At 60.5% G+C, this 14,804-nt stretch overlaps 2 protein-coding genes across 2 annotated transcripts; one reads left to right on the forward strand and one right to left on the reverse strand.

The window, feature by feature from the left end:
• Window positions 1-3,063: 3,063 nt before the first annotated feature.
• Window positions 3,064-7,291, forward strand: ARRB1 (arrestin beta 1). The gene is made up of 10 exons (XM_065745689.1): window positions 3,064-3,125; window positions 3,599-3,734; window positions 4,233-4,317; window positions 4,398-4,470; window positions 4,543-4,680; window positions 4,773-4,856; window positions 5,354-5,377; window positions 5,543-5,613; window positions 5,696-5,747; window positions 6,626-7,291. The coding sequence occupies exons 2-10, from the start codon at window positions 3,663-3,665 to the stop codon at window positions 6,735-6,737; spliced, it is 711 nt and encodes a 236-aa protein (XP_065601761.1). The 5' UTR covers window positions 3,064-3,125; window positions 3,599-3,662; the 3' UTR covers window positions 6,738-7,291.
• Window positions 7,292-9,240: 1,949 nt separating this feature from the next.
• On the reverse strand, window positions 9,241-13,858 carry WDR73 (WD repeat domain 73). The gene is made up of 8 exons (XM_065745810.1): window positions 13,748-13,858; window positions 13,606-13,673; window positions 12,940-13,028; window positions 12,617-12,705; window positions 10,737-10,804; window positions 10,291-10,455; window positions 9,642-10,001; window positions 9,241-9,464 (listed from the first exon to the last, which is right to left on the reverse strand). Exons 1-8 carry the CDS (start codon window positions 13,831-13,833, stop codon window positions 9,247-9,249), a joined length of 1,143 nt encoding a protein of 380 aa, XP_065601882.1. The 5' UTR covers window positions 13,834-13,858; the 3' UTR covers window positions 9,241-9,246.
• Window positions 13,859-14,804: the final 946 nt, after the last annotated feature.

Here is a 14,804-nt window from a genome sequence, read left to right on the forward strand (position 1 = left end):
CGCCCCACAGCACAATGCATCCAAACCGTTGTGAGGTGGCTGATGTGGGGTCATGGGGATGTGGGATATGGAAGTGGGTTATGGGGTGGGGGATGTGGGATATGGGATGGGGTATATGGGATTTGGGATGTGGGATGTAAGATGTGGGATATGAGGTGAGGGATGTGGGGTGGGGAATGTGGGCTATGGGATGTGGGCTATGGGATGTGGGCTATGGAGTTATGGGATGTGGTATATGGGATTCGGGATATGGGATGTGGGCTGTAAGATGTGGGATACGGGATGTGGGATGTGGGATATGAGGTGAGGGATGTAAGATATGGGATATGGGAATGTGGGATGTGGGGATGTAGGAGATGGGGATGTGGGATGTGGGGACTTTGGGATATGGGGACACGGGGATATAGTGTGCACGGGCACTGTTCCCAAAGCGGTGCAGGTGGAGCAGCGCCGCAGTGTCCCCTGCACTGCACTTCGCACTTCGCACTTCGCACCGCTCTGTGCACGGCACCCAGCGCTTCGCAGAGCACCTTGCCCAGCCGGTGGCAGCGTGCGGCACGGCGCCTTGCACGGCCAGGTCTTTGCACAGCGCCTTGCACAGCTCCGTGCCCTCGCACGCCTGTTGCACGCTGCGCCGTGCGTTGCACAGTGCGCCCGTAACCGCTGTCCCCTTTTGCGTTTCCTCTGCAGAGTGTTCAAGAAAGCGAGTCCCAACGGGAAGGTGAGCGCTGCACGGGGGGGGAGGGGCGTGCCCTGACCCCGTGTGACCCCGTGTGACCCCCCATGTCCCCGCAGCTCACGGTGTACCTGGGCAAGAGGGACTTCGTGGACCACATCGACGTCGTGGACCCCGTGGGTGAGTGGGGCTGCGTGGCACGGCCGTGGTGTGACCCCAACCCCATATCGTGTCCCTGACCCTATACTGTGTCCCCACATCGTGTCCCTGACCCCATACCCTGTCCCCAACCCCACCTGCTGTCCCCACCCCATATCCCCACCCGGTGTCCCCACACGCTGCTGTGCTCTCGTTGCAGACGGAGTGGTGCTGGTGGATCCCGAGTACCTGAAGGAGAGGAAAGGTACTGACCCCATAACCGTGTCCTGGGGGGGGGGACACAGGGTGGCCCTGTGGGGACAGTCCCGCGGTGATGTCCCCGGGGTTGGTGACACTGTGGGGTGGCACTGTGGGGCACCGCTGTGGACCATGGTGACACCGTAGTGTGGAGCCGGACTGACATGGTGCCACCGTGCCATGGTGCCATGGAGCCACCCTGTCATATGATGCCATATGATGTCACCATACCATGATGCCACCCCGTCATATTGCCACCGTGCCGTGGTGCCACCATACCATGATGTCACCATGCCAGCACCATGTCACCATGTCATGATGTCACTGTGTCACCATCATCACGTCATCATGCCACCATGTCACCAAGCCAGCACTATGTCACCATGTCACCGTATCAGTGTCACCATGTCACCAAGCAGCACTATGTCATTGTGTCATCATGTCACCATGCCACTGTGTCACTGTCACCGTGTCACCAAGCCAGCACTGTGTCATTGTGTCATCTTCTCACCGTGTCACCATGTCACCAAGCCAGCACTATGTCATCGTGTCACCATGTGACCATGCCATCGTGTCGCCGTGTCACCATACCAGCACCCTGTCATCATGCCAGTACCCTGTCACCGTGTCACCGTGCCAGCACTATGTCACCGTGTCACCGCTCTGCACCCCGCAGTGTTCGTGACGCTGACGTGCGCGTTCCGCTACGGGCGCGAGGACCTGGACGTGCTGGGGCTGACGTTCCGCAAGGATCTGTTCGTGGCCAACGCGCAGGCGTTCCCCCCCGTGCCCGAGGACGGGAAGCCCCTCACCCGCCTGCAGGAGCGCCTCATCAAGAAGCTGGGCGAGCACGCGTACCCCTTCACCTTCGAGGTTGGGGGGCTGGGGGGGGCACCGGTTTTGGGGTGCGGTACCGCTTTGGGGCGCGGCGTCGCTGTGGGGTTCAGGAGCACTTTGGGTTCAGCGTCATTTTGGGGTTTAGTTTCAGTTGGGGTGCAGTACCACTCACTTTGGGGTTCATAACCACTTGGAGTGCAGCATCACTTCGAGTTTTAGCAGAACTTTGGGGTTCGGGACCACTTTGGGGTTCGGCATCACTCGGGGTGCAGCACTGCTTTGGGGTGCAGTACCACTTTGGGGGTTTAGTTTCAATTGGGGTGCAGCATCACTTTGAGGTTCAGCTTCTATTAGGGTGCAGTACCACTCACTTTGGGGTTCATTATCACTTGGGGTGCAGTACCACGTTGGGGTTCAGCACCACTTTGAGGTTCAGTATCAATTGGGGTGCAGTGCCATTCACTTTGGGGTTCAGCATCACTTTGGGTTCAGGACCACTTTGGGGTTCATCGTCACTTGGGGTGCAGCAATGCTTTGGGGTGCAGTGCCTCTCACTTTGGGGTTCAGTATCACTTGAGGTGCAGTGCCACATTGGGGTTCAGCATCACTCTGGGGTTTCGTTTCAATTGGGGTGCAGTACCACTCACTTTGGGGTTCATAACCACTTGGGGTGCAGCACCACCCTGGGGTGCAGCATCACTTTGGGTCTGTCCTTTTTGGGGTGCAGGGATGCAGCATCACCCAAGGCAGTCACAGAGCTTCTCGGGGTCCGCGTCCTCTCTTGGGACTGGGCGTGGGGTGGGGGGGAACTGGGAGTACTGGGAGCTGTGGGGTGGAGGTGCAGCGCTGCAGGATCAGGGCGTGCAGTGTGGACACAGGCATGGGGTTGGTCCCTTGGGGGGGCCGTCACCTCTCCTGGAGAAGGGGTTGGGGTTGGGGTCCCCGCTCCTGACCCACTTTGTGCCACAGATCCCCCCCAACCTGCCCTGCTCCGTCACGCTGCAACCCGGCCCTGAGGACACGGGGAAGGTAAATGTCTGCCGTGACCCCCCCGTGACGTGATGGGAGACCCCAATGGGTCCCGTGTGGGTTTTGGGGTGCGGAGGGGTTGATGTGTCCCCTCCTCTGCCCCCCACCCCACTGTCCAGGCCTGCGGTGTGGACTATGAGGTCAAAGCTTTCTGTGCGGAGAACCTGGAGGAGAAAATCCATAAGAGGTAAAGGGGGGGTGGTCTGGGGTGGGGTGGGGGTGGAGTGTCCTTTGGGATGAGGAGGGGGTGCAGGTGTCCTTTGGGGTGGGACTGGGTTGGAGACGTCCTTTGGGATGGGGCAGGGTCGGAGGTGTCCTTAAGTGGGACTGGGATGGAAATGTCTTTTAGGGTGGGACTGGGATGGAAGTGTCGGATGGGATGGGAAGGGATGAAGGTGTTTTTTTGGGTGGGATTGGGATGGAGGAGTCTTCCGGGATGGGATAGGGAAGGATTGATGTGTTCTTCAGGGTGGGCCTGGGATGGAGAACTCCTCCCACATGGGATGGGGTTGGTGATGTCCTTCAGGGGTTGGGTTGGGATGGAGATATTCTCCGAGTTGAGGAGGGGTCAGGAGGTTCTTTAGCGTGAGATAGGGATGGAATTAAGAGGGGCAGAGCTGTGGGGCAGAGCTGCAGGCAGTGCCCTCGTTATCCCCACAGGAACTCTGTTCGTTTGGTCATCCGCAAGGTGCAGTACGCCCCAGAGCGCCCCGGCCCCCAGCCCATGGCCGAGACCACCCGGCAGTTCCTCATGTCGGACAAACCGCTGCACCTGGAGGCGTCCCTGGACAAGGAGGTGGGGGTGGGGCTGAGCTGCTGAGAGGAGAAGGGCCTGGGGGTCTTGGTGGCCAACGGTTGGCCAGTAGGGTGACCGTGAGGCAGCAGTGTGTCCTGGTGACCCAAGGGGGACAGTGGTGCCCTGGTTGGCCAACGGTTGAGCAGTGGTTGACCGTGAGCCAGTAGTGTGCTCTGGTGGCCAGGAAGGCCAATGGTGCCCTCGTTGGCCAACGGTTGAGTGGTGGTTGACCACGATGCAGCAGTGCTCTTTGGTGTCCCAAGAAGACCAGTAGTGTCCTGGTTGGCCACTGGTTGAGCGGTGGTGGACTGTGAGCCAGCAGTGTGTCCTGGTGGCCAGGAAGACCAGTGGTGTCACGGTTGGCCAACGGTTGAGCGGTGGTTGACCGCAGGGGACCTTGTAACCTTCCTGAGGGTGCCTGCTTTGGGGTGGGGTTGGACTGCGTGGCCTCCAGAGGTCCCTCCCAGCCCCACAGCTCTGTCCATCTGCTCCCCGCAGATCTACTACCACGGGGAACCCATCAGTGTCAACGTCCACGTCACCAACAACACCAACAAGACGGTGAAGAAGATCAAAATCTCAGGTGAGGACGGGGACCCTCCTGCCGGTCCCTGTCCCCTTGGGGTCCCCTCCCTGACCCCCACTTGCCATCTTTTCCCCCAGTGCGCCAATACGCCGACATCTGCCTCTTCAACACCGCCCAGTACAAGTGTCCCGTGGCCGTGGAGGACGCCGAGTGAGTGCACAGCCTTGGCGGCCCCACGTCCCCACGGGTCCCCAGGTGGGTGACACCTCCCTTCCCCCCCAGTGACATGGTGGCTCCGAGCTCCACCTTCTGCAAAGTCTACACCCTGACCCCGTTCCTCGCCAACAACCGGGAGAAGCGCGGGCTGGCGCTGGACGGCAAGCTGAAGCACGAGGACACCAACCTGGCGTCCAGCACGCTGTGAGACACCCCTTGTGTCCCCCCCCCAACACACACACCCCCCTGTCACCCCCGGGTGATGACTGTGGGGGTCCCCGTGCCCCGTCCCGCAGGCTGAGGGATGGAGCCAACAAGGAGATCCTGGGCATCATCGTGTCCTACAAGGTGAAGGTGAAGCTGGTGGTGTCACGGGGAGGGTGAGTGGCGTGCGCCTCGCTGGCTTTGTGCTCAGCTGGGACCGGGCTTGGGGTGGGATGGGGATGGCATTGGGGTGGGAATGGGGTGGGATGCAGGTGGCATTGAGGTGGGGGTGGGATTAGGGTGGGATGGGGATGGCATTGGGGTGGGATGGAAATGGCATTGGGGTGGGATGGAATGGGGATGGCATTGGGATGGGATGGAATTGGGGTGGCATTGAAGTCGGATGGGATGGGGTGGCATTGGGATGGGATGTCATTGGGGTGGGATGGGGGTGGGATTGGGGTTGGATGGTATTAGGGTGGGAATGGGGTGGGAAGCGGGTGGCATTGGGGTGGGGGTGGGATGGGGATGGGGATGGCATTGGGATGGGATAGGGATGGATTGGGATGGGCACTGTTGCCCCCACGTGCCCTGTGTGTGTGGGGGGAGGGAGGGTGAGTGCACATCACCAAGGCCGATTGCTAATTAATAATTAATTGCTCCCCTCCTGCAGCCTGCTGGGTGACCTCGCCTCCAGGTAATGCAGCCCCACCCCCTCCGTCCCCTTTGTCCCCCCGTGTTTGGATCTGCCCCCCAGCTTCGGGGTCCCACCCCACCCCACCCCACGGCTTCCTGAGCACGACACATCTTTTCTGGGGGGGTGGGGGTGGGCTGAAGCCTTACAGTGCCCCTCTCTTGGCAGCGACGTGGCCGTGGAGCTGCCCTTCACCCTCATGCACCCCAAACCCCGTGAGGAGCCGGCGCACCGGGACGGTGAGCGTTGCCCCCCCAAACCCCAACCCCCCCCAACTTTGCGGTCCTGGGGGGCCAACGCTTACCCCACACCCTCATTCAGTTCCAGAGAACGAAGCTCCCATAGATACGAATCTGATAGAGCTTGACACAAAGTAAGACCCCCCCCCCTTCCCCCCTTCCCATGTCCTTGGGGTCCTTGTGGGGGGCGTGGGGGTGCACATCTGTCCCATAGAGCTTGGCATGGCCGCATGCTGCCCGACCCTGCTCACGTGTGGGAGGAACACTGCCCCTAATGCACGCTGCCCCTAATGCACGCTGCCCCTAATGCACGCTGCCCCTAATGCATGCTGCTCCTCTCTCTCTTCTCTCCCCCCCCCCCAACCCCCCTTTCCCCGCGTGGCTTTTGCAAAAGGAGAAGCACAGTAAGGAAGTGCCCATCCTCCCCCTCCCAACCCCCCCCCCCATCCCCCACTGTGCCTTCATTGCACCCCACTGTTGTGCAACCCCACTTCTGCACCGGGGCTGCAGTTGGAGGATTTGGGGTGACAGTATGAGGCTATGGGGCTGGAATAGGTTTGGGGGCAGCTTTGGTAATGCAGTGGGTTTTAGGGTCGCAGTGGGGGGATTATGAGCTGGTTTGGAGGCTGCAGTGGGAGGTCTGGGGGATGTGTTGGGGCTGGAATAGGTTTTGGGGTGGCTTTGGTAACGCAGTGGGCTTTGGGGCCGCAGTGTGAGGATTTGGGGTGGCTTTGGGGCCGCAGTGTGAGGATTTGGGGTGGCTTTGGGGCTGCAGTAGGGCGATGAGAGCTCTTTAGCCTGGAGCAGATCTTGGGGTGCCTTTGGGTGCCTTTGGGTGCAGCCTGGCAGCTTCGGGGCCCTCCCCTCCCCCCCCGCGCCTCTGACCCCATGCAACCGCTCTGCTTCGGGACCCCAAACCCCCACCCCCCAAACTACGCCAACCCCAAACCCACCCCGCCCTCTGTGTGTGTGTGTGTGTGTCTCTGTGTGCCCGTGGTCCCCTCTCCCGCAGTGACGATGACATCGTGTTCGAGGACTTTGCCCGGCAGCGGCTCAAGGGGATGAAGGACGACAAAGAGGATGAGGAGGAGCGGACCAACTCCCCGCAGCTCAACGACAGATGAGCGGAGCCCGGGGCCCTGCCCCCCACCCCCGAGCCCTTCCCCCCCTCCCACCCTGTGCCCCCCTCCTCTGTTTCCACTTTGCTTTGTTTGTATGACAATGATTCCTTTCGTCCCTGCCCGTTACCGCAGCCCTACAGATCGGGATCGCCCCCTTCCTGCTGTGCCCTGTTGGCCCTATTCCTCCTTCTTGGGGGGGGAGGGGTCAGCCCACCCCCCTCGGCCCGATCCCCTCTCTGAAGCTCTGGGCCCTTTCCCCGGAGCCGCTCTTTTATGCATTTTGTATGATCCAATCTCGACGCCGGGGGGGTTTTGGGATTTAGGGGGGTGATTTTTTTAGGCAGCCTGCTCGTGGGAAAGGGCCCCCATCCGTCCTCCCCCAAACCCCCACCCCCGTTCTCCTCGTGGCCCCACTGTGGGTGTTCCCTCTCACCTCGGACTCACAGATGCTGCCTGGGGCTGGGATCCCAACCCCGGTCCTGTCCACACCCCAGAATCCTAAACCACCCGGCCCCAAATCCCAGACCCCCTACACCAAACCTCCCACCCCCAAATCCCATATCTCCCACTCCAGATCCCAGCATTCCCACCCCAAACCTTCTGCCCTCAAATCCCAAAGCTCCCACCCCCAATCCCAACCTGTTAACCCCAAGTCCCACATCTCCCACCCCAATTCTCCCACTCTAAATCCCCTATCTCCTACTCCAAATCCCAGCGTTCCCACCCCAAACCTCCCACCCCCATGTCCCAATTCTCCCACACCAACTCCCAAACCTCCTACCCCAAATCCCATATCTCCCACCCCAGTTCTCCACCCCAGTTCCCAAACCTCCTACACCATATCCCATATCTCCCACCCCTAACCCACAAAGCTCCTACCCCCAAATCCCAACCCCCTACCACAGATCCTAGTTCTCCCACCCCAAATCCCAAACCTCCTATACCAAATCCCAAGCCTCCTAACCAAATCCTTTTCCCCCCAAAGCTCCCACCCCAGTTCTCCCACCCCAAATCTCAAACCTCCTACCCCAAATCCAAATCTCCCACCCCCAAATCCCATATCTCCTACCCCAACCCTCCAGCCCCTAACCCCCAAAACTCCTACCCCAAATCCCGTATCTTCCACCCCAGTTCTCCCACCCATATCCCAATCTCCCACCCTAAGCCCTCACACCGCCCTCCCCACATCTCCCACCCCAAATCCCACGCCTGTAGGGGTCAGACAGGACCAAATCCCACAGCCTCACCCCCAATCCCGTTTATCGTTGTGCTGCACCCATTCCTGCACCGCTGGACCCCCCCAGGTTGCAGCATTGGGGTCCCCCCCCACACCCCAACCCCACTGTTGTAGGGACACCACAGCGCGTCCCCCCACCCCGCACTGGCCCCACTGCCACTATTTATTGTGCCATTGCGGTCGGCGTTGTGAGCGGGGGGGGGCGGGGAGGAGAGGGGTGGGGGTCCGAGCTGCACCCCCCCCCCGTGCCCCCCACTTTGGGGTCTCTGGGCAGCGCGGTTCTCCCTCCTTTGTATGGTGGCTCCTTTGTACCGTTGGTGGACACCGCTTCTTCCGCCCCCACCGTTCTCTGTGACGTTTCCGTGTCCCGTCCAATAAATTATTCTAGTTTATTAACCTCCGAAACACAGCGCGGCGTGCCAGGAGCCGGGCACACCTCCGGCGTGCAAGGCGTGCAAGGAACCGTGAGCCCGTGCCCACCGCAGCCCCACGGCCTCCAGGGTGAGCAGAGCGGGGAGCAGCAGCCCCTCAGCTGAGCGTGAGTGTGCCCACGGCCCTCCTGGAGCCGGACAAAGGCGCTGGGATTACGTGGGTGTAAAAACAAAGCAGACACAGGAAGGGAAGTTGTGGCCATGGGGGCACGCTGTTACACCAGCACATCTTCCTCCCCCCCCCAGCGCTCCCCTGCTCCCACTGCAGCCGTGGCCCTACAGACCCCCCCCCTGTCCTGCTCGATAGGGACCCCACAGCTGTAGGGTCACTGGGGGGTGGAGGTCCCTCGTGCAGAGGGCACAGCTCCCAGCTCTTGCTGTGGGGGTTGGGGGAAGGGCAGCTCCCCCTGCACGCTGCCTCCCCCCCCGGGCACACCACGCCGTGGGACTCCGGCCCATTCCCTCACACTGTGCCCGCACACTTTGCTCACTTTGGTTCTTTTTAATCGGTTGTTCTCCCATCATCTGTCCCTCTGTGCAGGTATCCACGTGTCCCCATGTCCATCTAGCCTCATCCCTGCGCCCCTCCTGTCCCCATAACCCACAGCCACATCCCTGTGTCCGTGTGTCCCCACACCCCCATGTCTCTTTGTGTCCCCTTATCCCCATACCCGTGTCCATGTATATCCATCTGTCCCCACATCCCCACCCCCTATATCCACGTACCCACGCATCCCCACGTCCACCCATCCCCACATCCCATAACCAGCCGGGCCCCACACGAGAACCAAATCACGCATCCCAAAATCACCCGGCCCCACGCAGCCCCAGCCCCTCCCACCCCTCAGCTCCCGCGGGGCTGCACCCAGTCCCAGATGTGCAAGGAGCCGTCGGTGGCCGCCGACACCAACGTCCTGGGTCTGTGTGGGTGCCACGCGTGTGCCGTGACCCGTGGCCGTGTGCCACCCCACGCGTGTCCTTCGTGCACAAAGAGCGGCTGTGCGTGGCAGCCAGCAGCAGCCCAGCTCCGCGTGTCGTAGACGCGCACGGACCCATCGAAACCTGGAGGAGGAAGGGGAGGAATCAATGAGCGACGCCCGCGGGTGTAGGGCAACGAGCTCAGCTCTCCGCTGCTCCCAGCTCTGAACAGCAGCCCCCTAAACCTGGAGCCCTCGAAACAAGGCGGGGTGATGCAAAACGCACCACCAAGAAAAGGAGATTTCTGCCCACAGCACCCACCTGAAACAGCCAGGCAGCCCGACAGAGCGGGAGCCCAGGAAACGCTCAGGAGCTCAGCGTCGGAGCCGGGAGAGGGAACGGTGCACTGCGCCGAGGCCGAGCACTGCGAGGTCTTCCTCACATCCACCACGACGACGCTCCCTCCGCTCGACACGCACGCGATGGGTTGGGAGCTCAGCTCAGAGCACCCCACTGCCGCACACCAGCGCTGCCCACGCGGTGCCGAGGGGATGGGCACAACCTGCACGGGGCCACGCTGCCGGACGTCTGCCACGCACAGCTGCCCCACGGCACAGCACAGCACAGCCGTGCTGCCGTCCAGGAACGCCAGGCTGCTGAGCTCCTCGCTGCTCCCCGAGGCTGGGAGAGACCAGCAGAGCTCAGGGCGGGGCTGCACAGTGGGGCTCAGCTCCCGTCCTGCCTGCAGGAGGAGAGTTTCTACACCTCGTCCTCTTGTCTGCGTGACGGAGGAAGCAGACCTCTGATCTGGGACGCTGCAGCCCTGGCTGCATGAGGTCTATAGGAGGTGGATTCAGACTCCACCCCTCTGGTCACACAGGTGCGTTGCCTTCAGCTGTGCTCCCACAGCTGACTCAGCGATCTGTCAGTGGTTCATCCAGCAGTCCCCACCCAGCCGTGCTTTGCATACCTGCTACGTACACCTCCTTCTGTGACTCCAGCTCCGTGATCCGGGTGCTACAGAGCCTGGAGCCGTGGAGGACCCACGGGGCTCTCGTTGAAATGGTTGCAATTTTCGCCCAGCTCTCCTCGGCGCTATTTTCGGTCGAGATGGTGCTTATGGATTTAATAACATCTGTGGGGAAGAGAGAGAAGCAGCTACAAAACGTGTTGGGCTGAGAGTAATCCGCAAAGACCAAAAGCAACCCACTGAACTGCACGGGAAATCACATGATGACTTTGTCAACAGAATGAAAGTGCTCTTTCCAACGCACCCAGTGAGGAAGGACAGCAAACCTCTGAAAACCGAGCAAAGCTCGTGGAAAGCCACGCATCAGGTTGGATAGGGGGAGTGACTTCTTCCAGGAAAGAGTGGTCAGGAGCACTTGGGGTGGTGGGCAAAGCACGTTCCCTTACCAGAGTCCTCTGCTGCCACCCGCCAGAGCTGCACGGAGCTGTCGGGAGGGCCGCTCGTCACCAGCAAGCTGAGGAAACAAACAGAGCCCCACAGAGCTCCTCAGGAGTGGGGAGCAGCTCGTCCCCCTCACCGGAGCCACGTGGGGTGGGAGGAGTGGCTCCTTCCAGGAGCTCCCATGGAGATGCAGCTGTGAGGAAAGTGATCTGCGCAGCCCAGATATTTAATTAGTGTGTTTATCCACGAGTGCTGGGCTAGGAACAGAGAGCCCCAGGAGGGCTCGTGTAGGAGGTGAGGGCTGAATCAGCCAGAAGTTTGCTCTGCCTACAAACAGCAGCAGTGAGAGCCTCCTGAACCCACACAGCAGGAACGCGGGGAGCAGCCGCTCACATCCCGCTCTGACTGCCAGGCACCTCCAGAGAGCTCCAAAGGCAGAAGGAGGGAAAAGACAGCACCAGGGGCTGTGCTGCCAGCAGGAGCAGTGGGACGAAGGGCTCCAGCGGTGACCCAGCGTCAATTGCTTCCACAGGAGCTGTGGCAGTGCTGAGTACCATCACCGGGGTGAGGAGGAAGGGCACGAGATGATGTTCCTGCAGACCCTACAGCTTCAGGAGCCTCAACCCCACACCGTGGGGGGAGACGGAGGTGGGCTCTGTGCCACGTGGAGGTGGATGATGGAAACGGGCAGCTCTCCTACGAGAACAGCTATTGCTCCTCCTGATGATGGTACCGACAGATGATGCCCTCCCAAGAGGACGAGGAGCCGGGCATAGCTGCAAGCGAAGCACCTGAGCTGACGGACCCCGTGGACCACTGTTACCCCCACTGCTCTTCCACACGAGCACTGATGACGCCAAGAGCAACTCAGGCACTAGCTAATAGGATCTCAGAGCTCTGGGATGGTGGTTAAGGGTTTGCAGGTGCAGGTCGCTTCCTCCTCAACCCTACAAGGTACACTACAGAGGAGCAGGCAGATTTTCCAAGCAGGCAATGAGCACCGCGTCCTTGGTGTGGGCTTTTATACCCACGTGACCCCTTTGGAGAGCTGACAGCTGAGAGATGGCTTTCACCTCGCTAAAAGGAAGAAAACAGGAAGGAGTGCAGTCACGTTGCCACTGCAGGGACGTAGAGCAGGGAATGGCCACGTGGTCCCTACGGATCAGACAGGAAAGAGAGGAGCAAGAGGACACCCGGAACGTACAGAGCTCTGCCTGGGGACGGCCCACACGTGGCAGGATTAAGGGCCGGGCTAACGAGGGGACGCTGGGCTGGGTGCTCACTGCAGGCTGCCTGAGCAGGAAGGGGAAGTTGATAAGGCCTTTTACAGGCAGTGGGAAGCAGGCTCTCAGTCACAGCTGACATCTGCTGGAGGGACGGCGCAGCGAGGAGCAGACAGCCCGGGAGGATCCTGGCAAGTGCTGCTGGAAACCTCCTGACTCGGGTGGTGGAGGAGCCAGAGGGGAGAGGCGTGCAGCTGGACCTTGGACCAACAAACAAGGAGGGACTGCTCAGAGAGGCCGAGGCCCGGAGCAGCCCTGGAGGCAGTGACCGTGGGGTTGTGGAGCTCTGTGTCCTGCCAGGGGGAAGCAGGGCGCTGGGGTCACAAGCCCGGGCTCCAGGAGAGTGAAACCAGGTCCTTCCTGGAGGGATTGAATGGGAACAGGACCTGGAAGGAGGAGGGAGCCGAGAGAGCTGCTCCATACTCCAAGGATGCACCACGGGGGCAGCAGGGTGCACCCCACCGCACTGCTCCTCTCCAGACACCAAGATGTTGATCTGGGAAGGCCAGGGCTCCCTGCCTGGACCCACAGAGCTCCCACCAGCTGTGTGAAGGCAGAGGATGAGCCCCCCGTGCCCCTCAGGAGGGCCTCGCTGGCCATACCTGGTGCCCGGCACGTGTTTCAGGTTGTAAACAGGGCGGTCTGAGAATCCGCCGCATTCCACCTTGAAATCCCTCTCCGGACACAGACCCTGGAAACCGAAGGCGAAAATCACTTCTTCACATTTCCCTCCTGCTCTCCTCCCCTGCCCTATATCCCCAAGGAAATCTTTCATTCCGCACGCTTCCAGGTGACGTTTCCGGGCCACAAGAGCGGCGGGACGACGCGACCCTCAAGCAGACAGCACCCGGGTGATTTATGATCCCATCTAACCCCCCCGGGGGCACGGCAGGCCCCGCGGGACAGGCCGACGTGCAGCACCCACCTGGCTCTCCTTCGCCTGCAGCGTCGCTGGTGGCAGCAGCTGTAGGATCTCGTTCCTTCCACAACACCCGTACCCGGCCACGCAGACCCCTTGGGGTGACCCAGGGATGCAGTGAGGGAACCCCCCCTCCCTGAGCCGCCCCCCTGAGCTACAGCACCGCCCGCCTTGAAGCCCGGCACACCCAGACCCCCAAGCTCAGGATGAAATATCCCCAGACCCAGGGCACCCTCCTCTTTCATCCTAGGGCCTCAAACTCAGCCCCACGACACATCTCCTCCCATAGGCCCCAGCCCCATAGCACCTCTCCTGTCCCCACAGGCCACAACCCAGCCCGACATCACTTCCCCTTCCCCACAGGCCACAACCCAGCCCCATAGCACCCCTCCTGCCCCCATAAGCCCCGACCCCCCCAAAGCCTCTCCTCCCCTGCAGCCCCATAGCACCCCTCCTGCCCCCATAAGCCCCGACCCCCCCAAAGCCTCTCCTCCCCCGCAGCCCCATAGCACCCCTCCTGCCCCCATAAGCCCCGACCCCCCCAAAGCCTCTCCTCCCCTGCAGCCCCATAGCACCCCTCCTGCTCCCATAAGCCCCAACGCAGCCCCTCCCACCTCCAAAGCACCTCAGCCCCCATCTCCCGGCCTCCCCCCCCACCCCTCCCCCACTCACGCTTCCCCAGGGCCCATTCGATGACGCGGGTGGGAGCGTGGAGCTCGAAGGAGTGCAGAGCCTCATAACTGCGGGGACAGCGGGGGCGGCGGTGAGAGGCCGGAGGTGGACACCGAAGGGCCGGGCTCGGGGACTCGCTCACAGGGACAGGGATCGCAGCAACCACTCTTCCTCCCCCTCCTCCTCTTCCTCATCCTCATCCTCCCCACGCTCCCCCGCCGCCTCCATAGCGGCCGCCGTCCGTCGCACGGCAGTGACGTCACAGCGCCGCCCAATGCCCGCGCTTATGGGGCGTCCCCTCAGAAACAGCGCCCTCACCCGCGCCCACGGCCCCACGTCTGAGTGTGCCGGCCCCAGCCGTTCCCAGACGTGTCCTCTCCCTAAATAAGACCCAAACTGACACATTTTTATGCCTTCTCCTCATAAAAAGACCCAGATTCCCACATTTCTCTGTTCTCTCCTTGTATGTCACACCCACATTCCCACATTTGTGTCCTCTTCCTAATTAGGACCCAAATTACCACGTTTTTGTACCCTCTCCTCAGAGAAAGACCCAAATTCCCACACTTCTGCATCCTCTTCCTAAATAACCCTAAATTCCCACCTGAATGCCCACATGTGGATATTATCTCTTCATGAGGAAGACTCCGATGCCAATAATTCTGTATTGTCTCCTCACGCAATGACCCAAATCACCACATTTTGTGTCTTCACTTCAGAACTAAGACCCACATTCCTACAATTTTGTGTCCTCTTCCTAAAGTAGACCCCAGTTCCAACCTAAATATCCACATCTGTGCCTCTTCTCCTCATAGATCCCAGATTCCCACATCTGTGCATCCTCTCCCCACAAACAAGACCCAAATTCCCACATTTCTCTGTTCTCTCCTTGTATGTCTCACCCACATTTGTGTCCTCTTCCTAATTAAGCCCCCAAGTCCAAATTTGTGCATCCTCTCTTTGTAATTAAAACCCAAATTCCAGCCCAAATACCCACCTCCGTGTGCCATCTCTTCATGAAGAAGACTCCAATACCCATATTTTTGTATCATCTCCTCATAAAAATACCCCAATTCTCACATTTTGTGTCTTCTCTTCATAACTAAGACCCACATTCCCACATTTGTGTCCCCTTCCTAATTAAGACTCAAATTACCGCATTTTTGAACCCTTTCCTCAGAAAAAAAGAACCCGAATTC

Source organism: Cyrtonyx montezumae, unplaced genomic scaffold (genome assembly GCF_038088225.1).
Source record: "Cyrtonyx montezumae isolate F1298 unplaced genomic scaffold, pur_monq_1.0 scaffold_37, whole genome shotgun sequence".
NCBI lineage: Eukaryota > Metazoa > Chordata > Aves > Galliformes > Odontophoridae > Cyrtonyx > Cyrtonyx montezumae.

Coding starts and splice junctions, on each gene's coding strand:
- ARRB1 (XM_065745689.1), top strand. CDS start 3,663: ATGGCCGAGACCACCCGGCAGTTCCTCATGTCGGACAAACCGCTGCAC. Junction 4,318..4,397: donor GAAGAAGATCAAAATCTCAG/GTGAGGACGGGG, acceptor CTTTTCCCCCAG/TGCGCCAATACGCCGACATC. Junction 5,614..5,695: donor GGAGCCGGCGCACCGGGACG/GTGAGCGTTGCC, acceptor ACCCTCATTCAG/TTCCAGAGAACGAAGCTCCC.
- WDR73 (XM_065745810.1), bottom strand. CDS start 13,833: ATGGAGGCGGCGGGGGAGCGTGGGGAGGATGAGGATGAGGAAGAGGAG. Junction 13,029..13,605: donor CGAATGGGCCCTGGGGAAGC/GTGAGTGGGGGA, acceptor GGTCACCCCAAG/GGGTCTGCGTGGCCGGGTAC. Junction 10,002..10,290: donor GAAGGAGGTGTACGTAGCAG/GTATGCAAAGCA, acceptor GGTCTCTCCCAG/CCTCGGGGAGCAGCGAGGAG.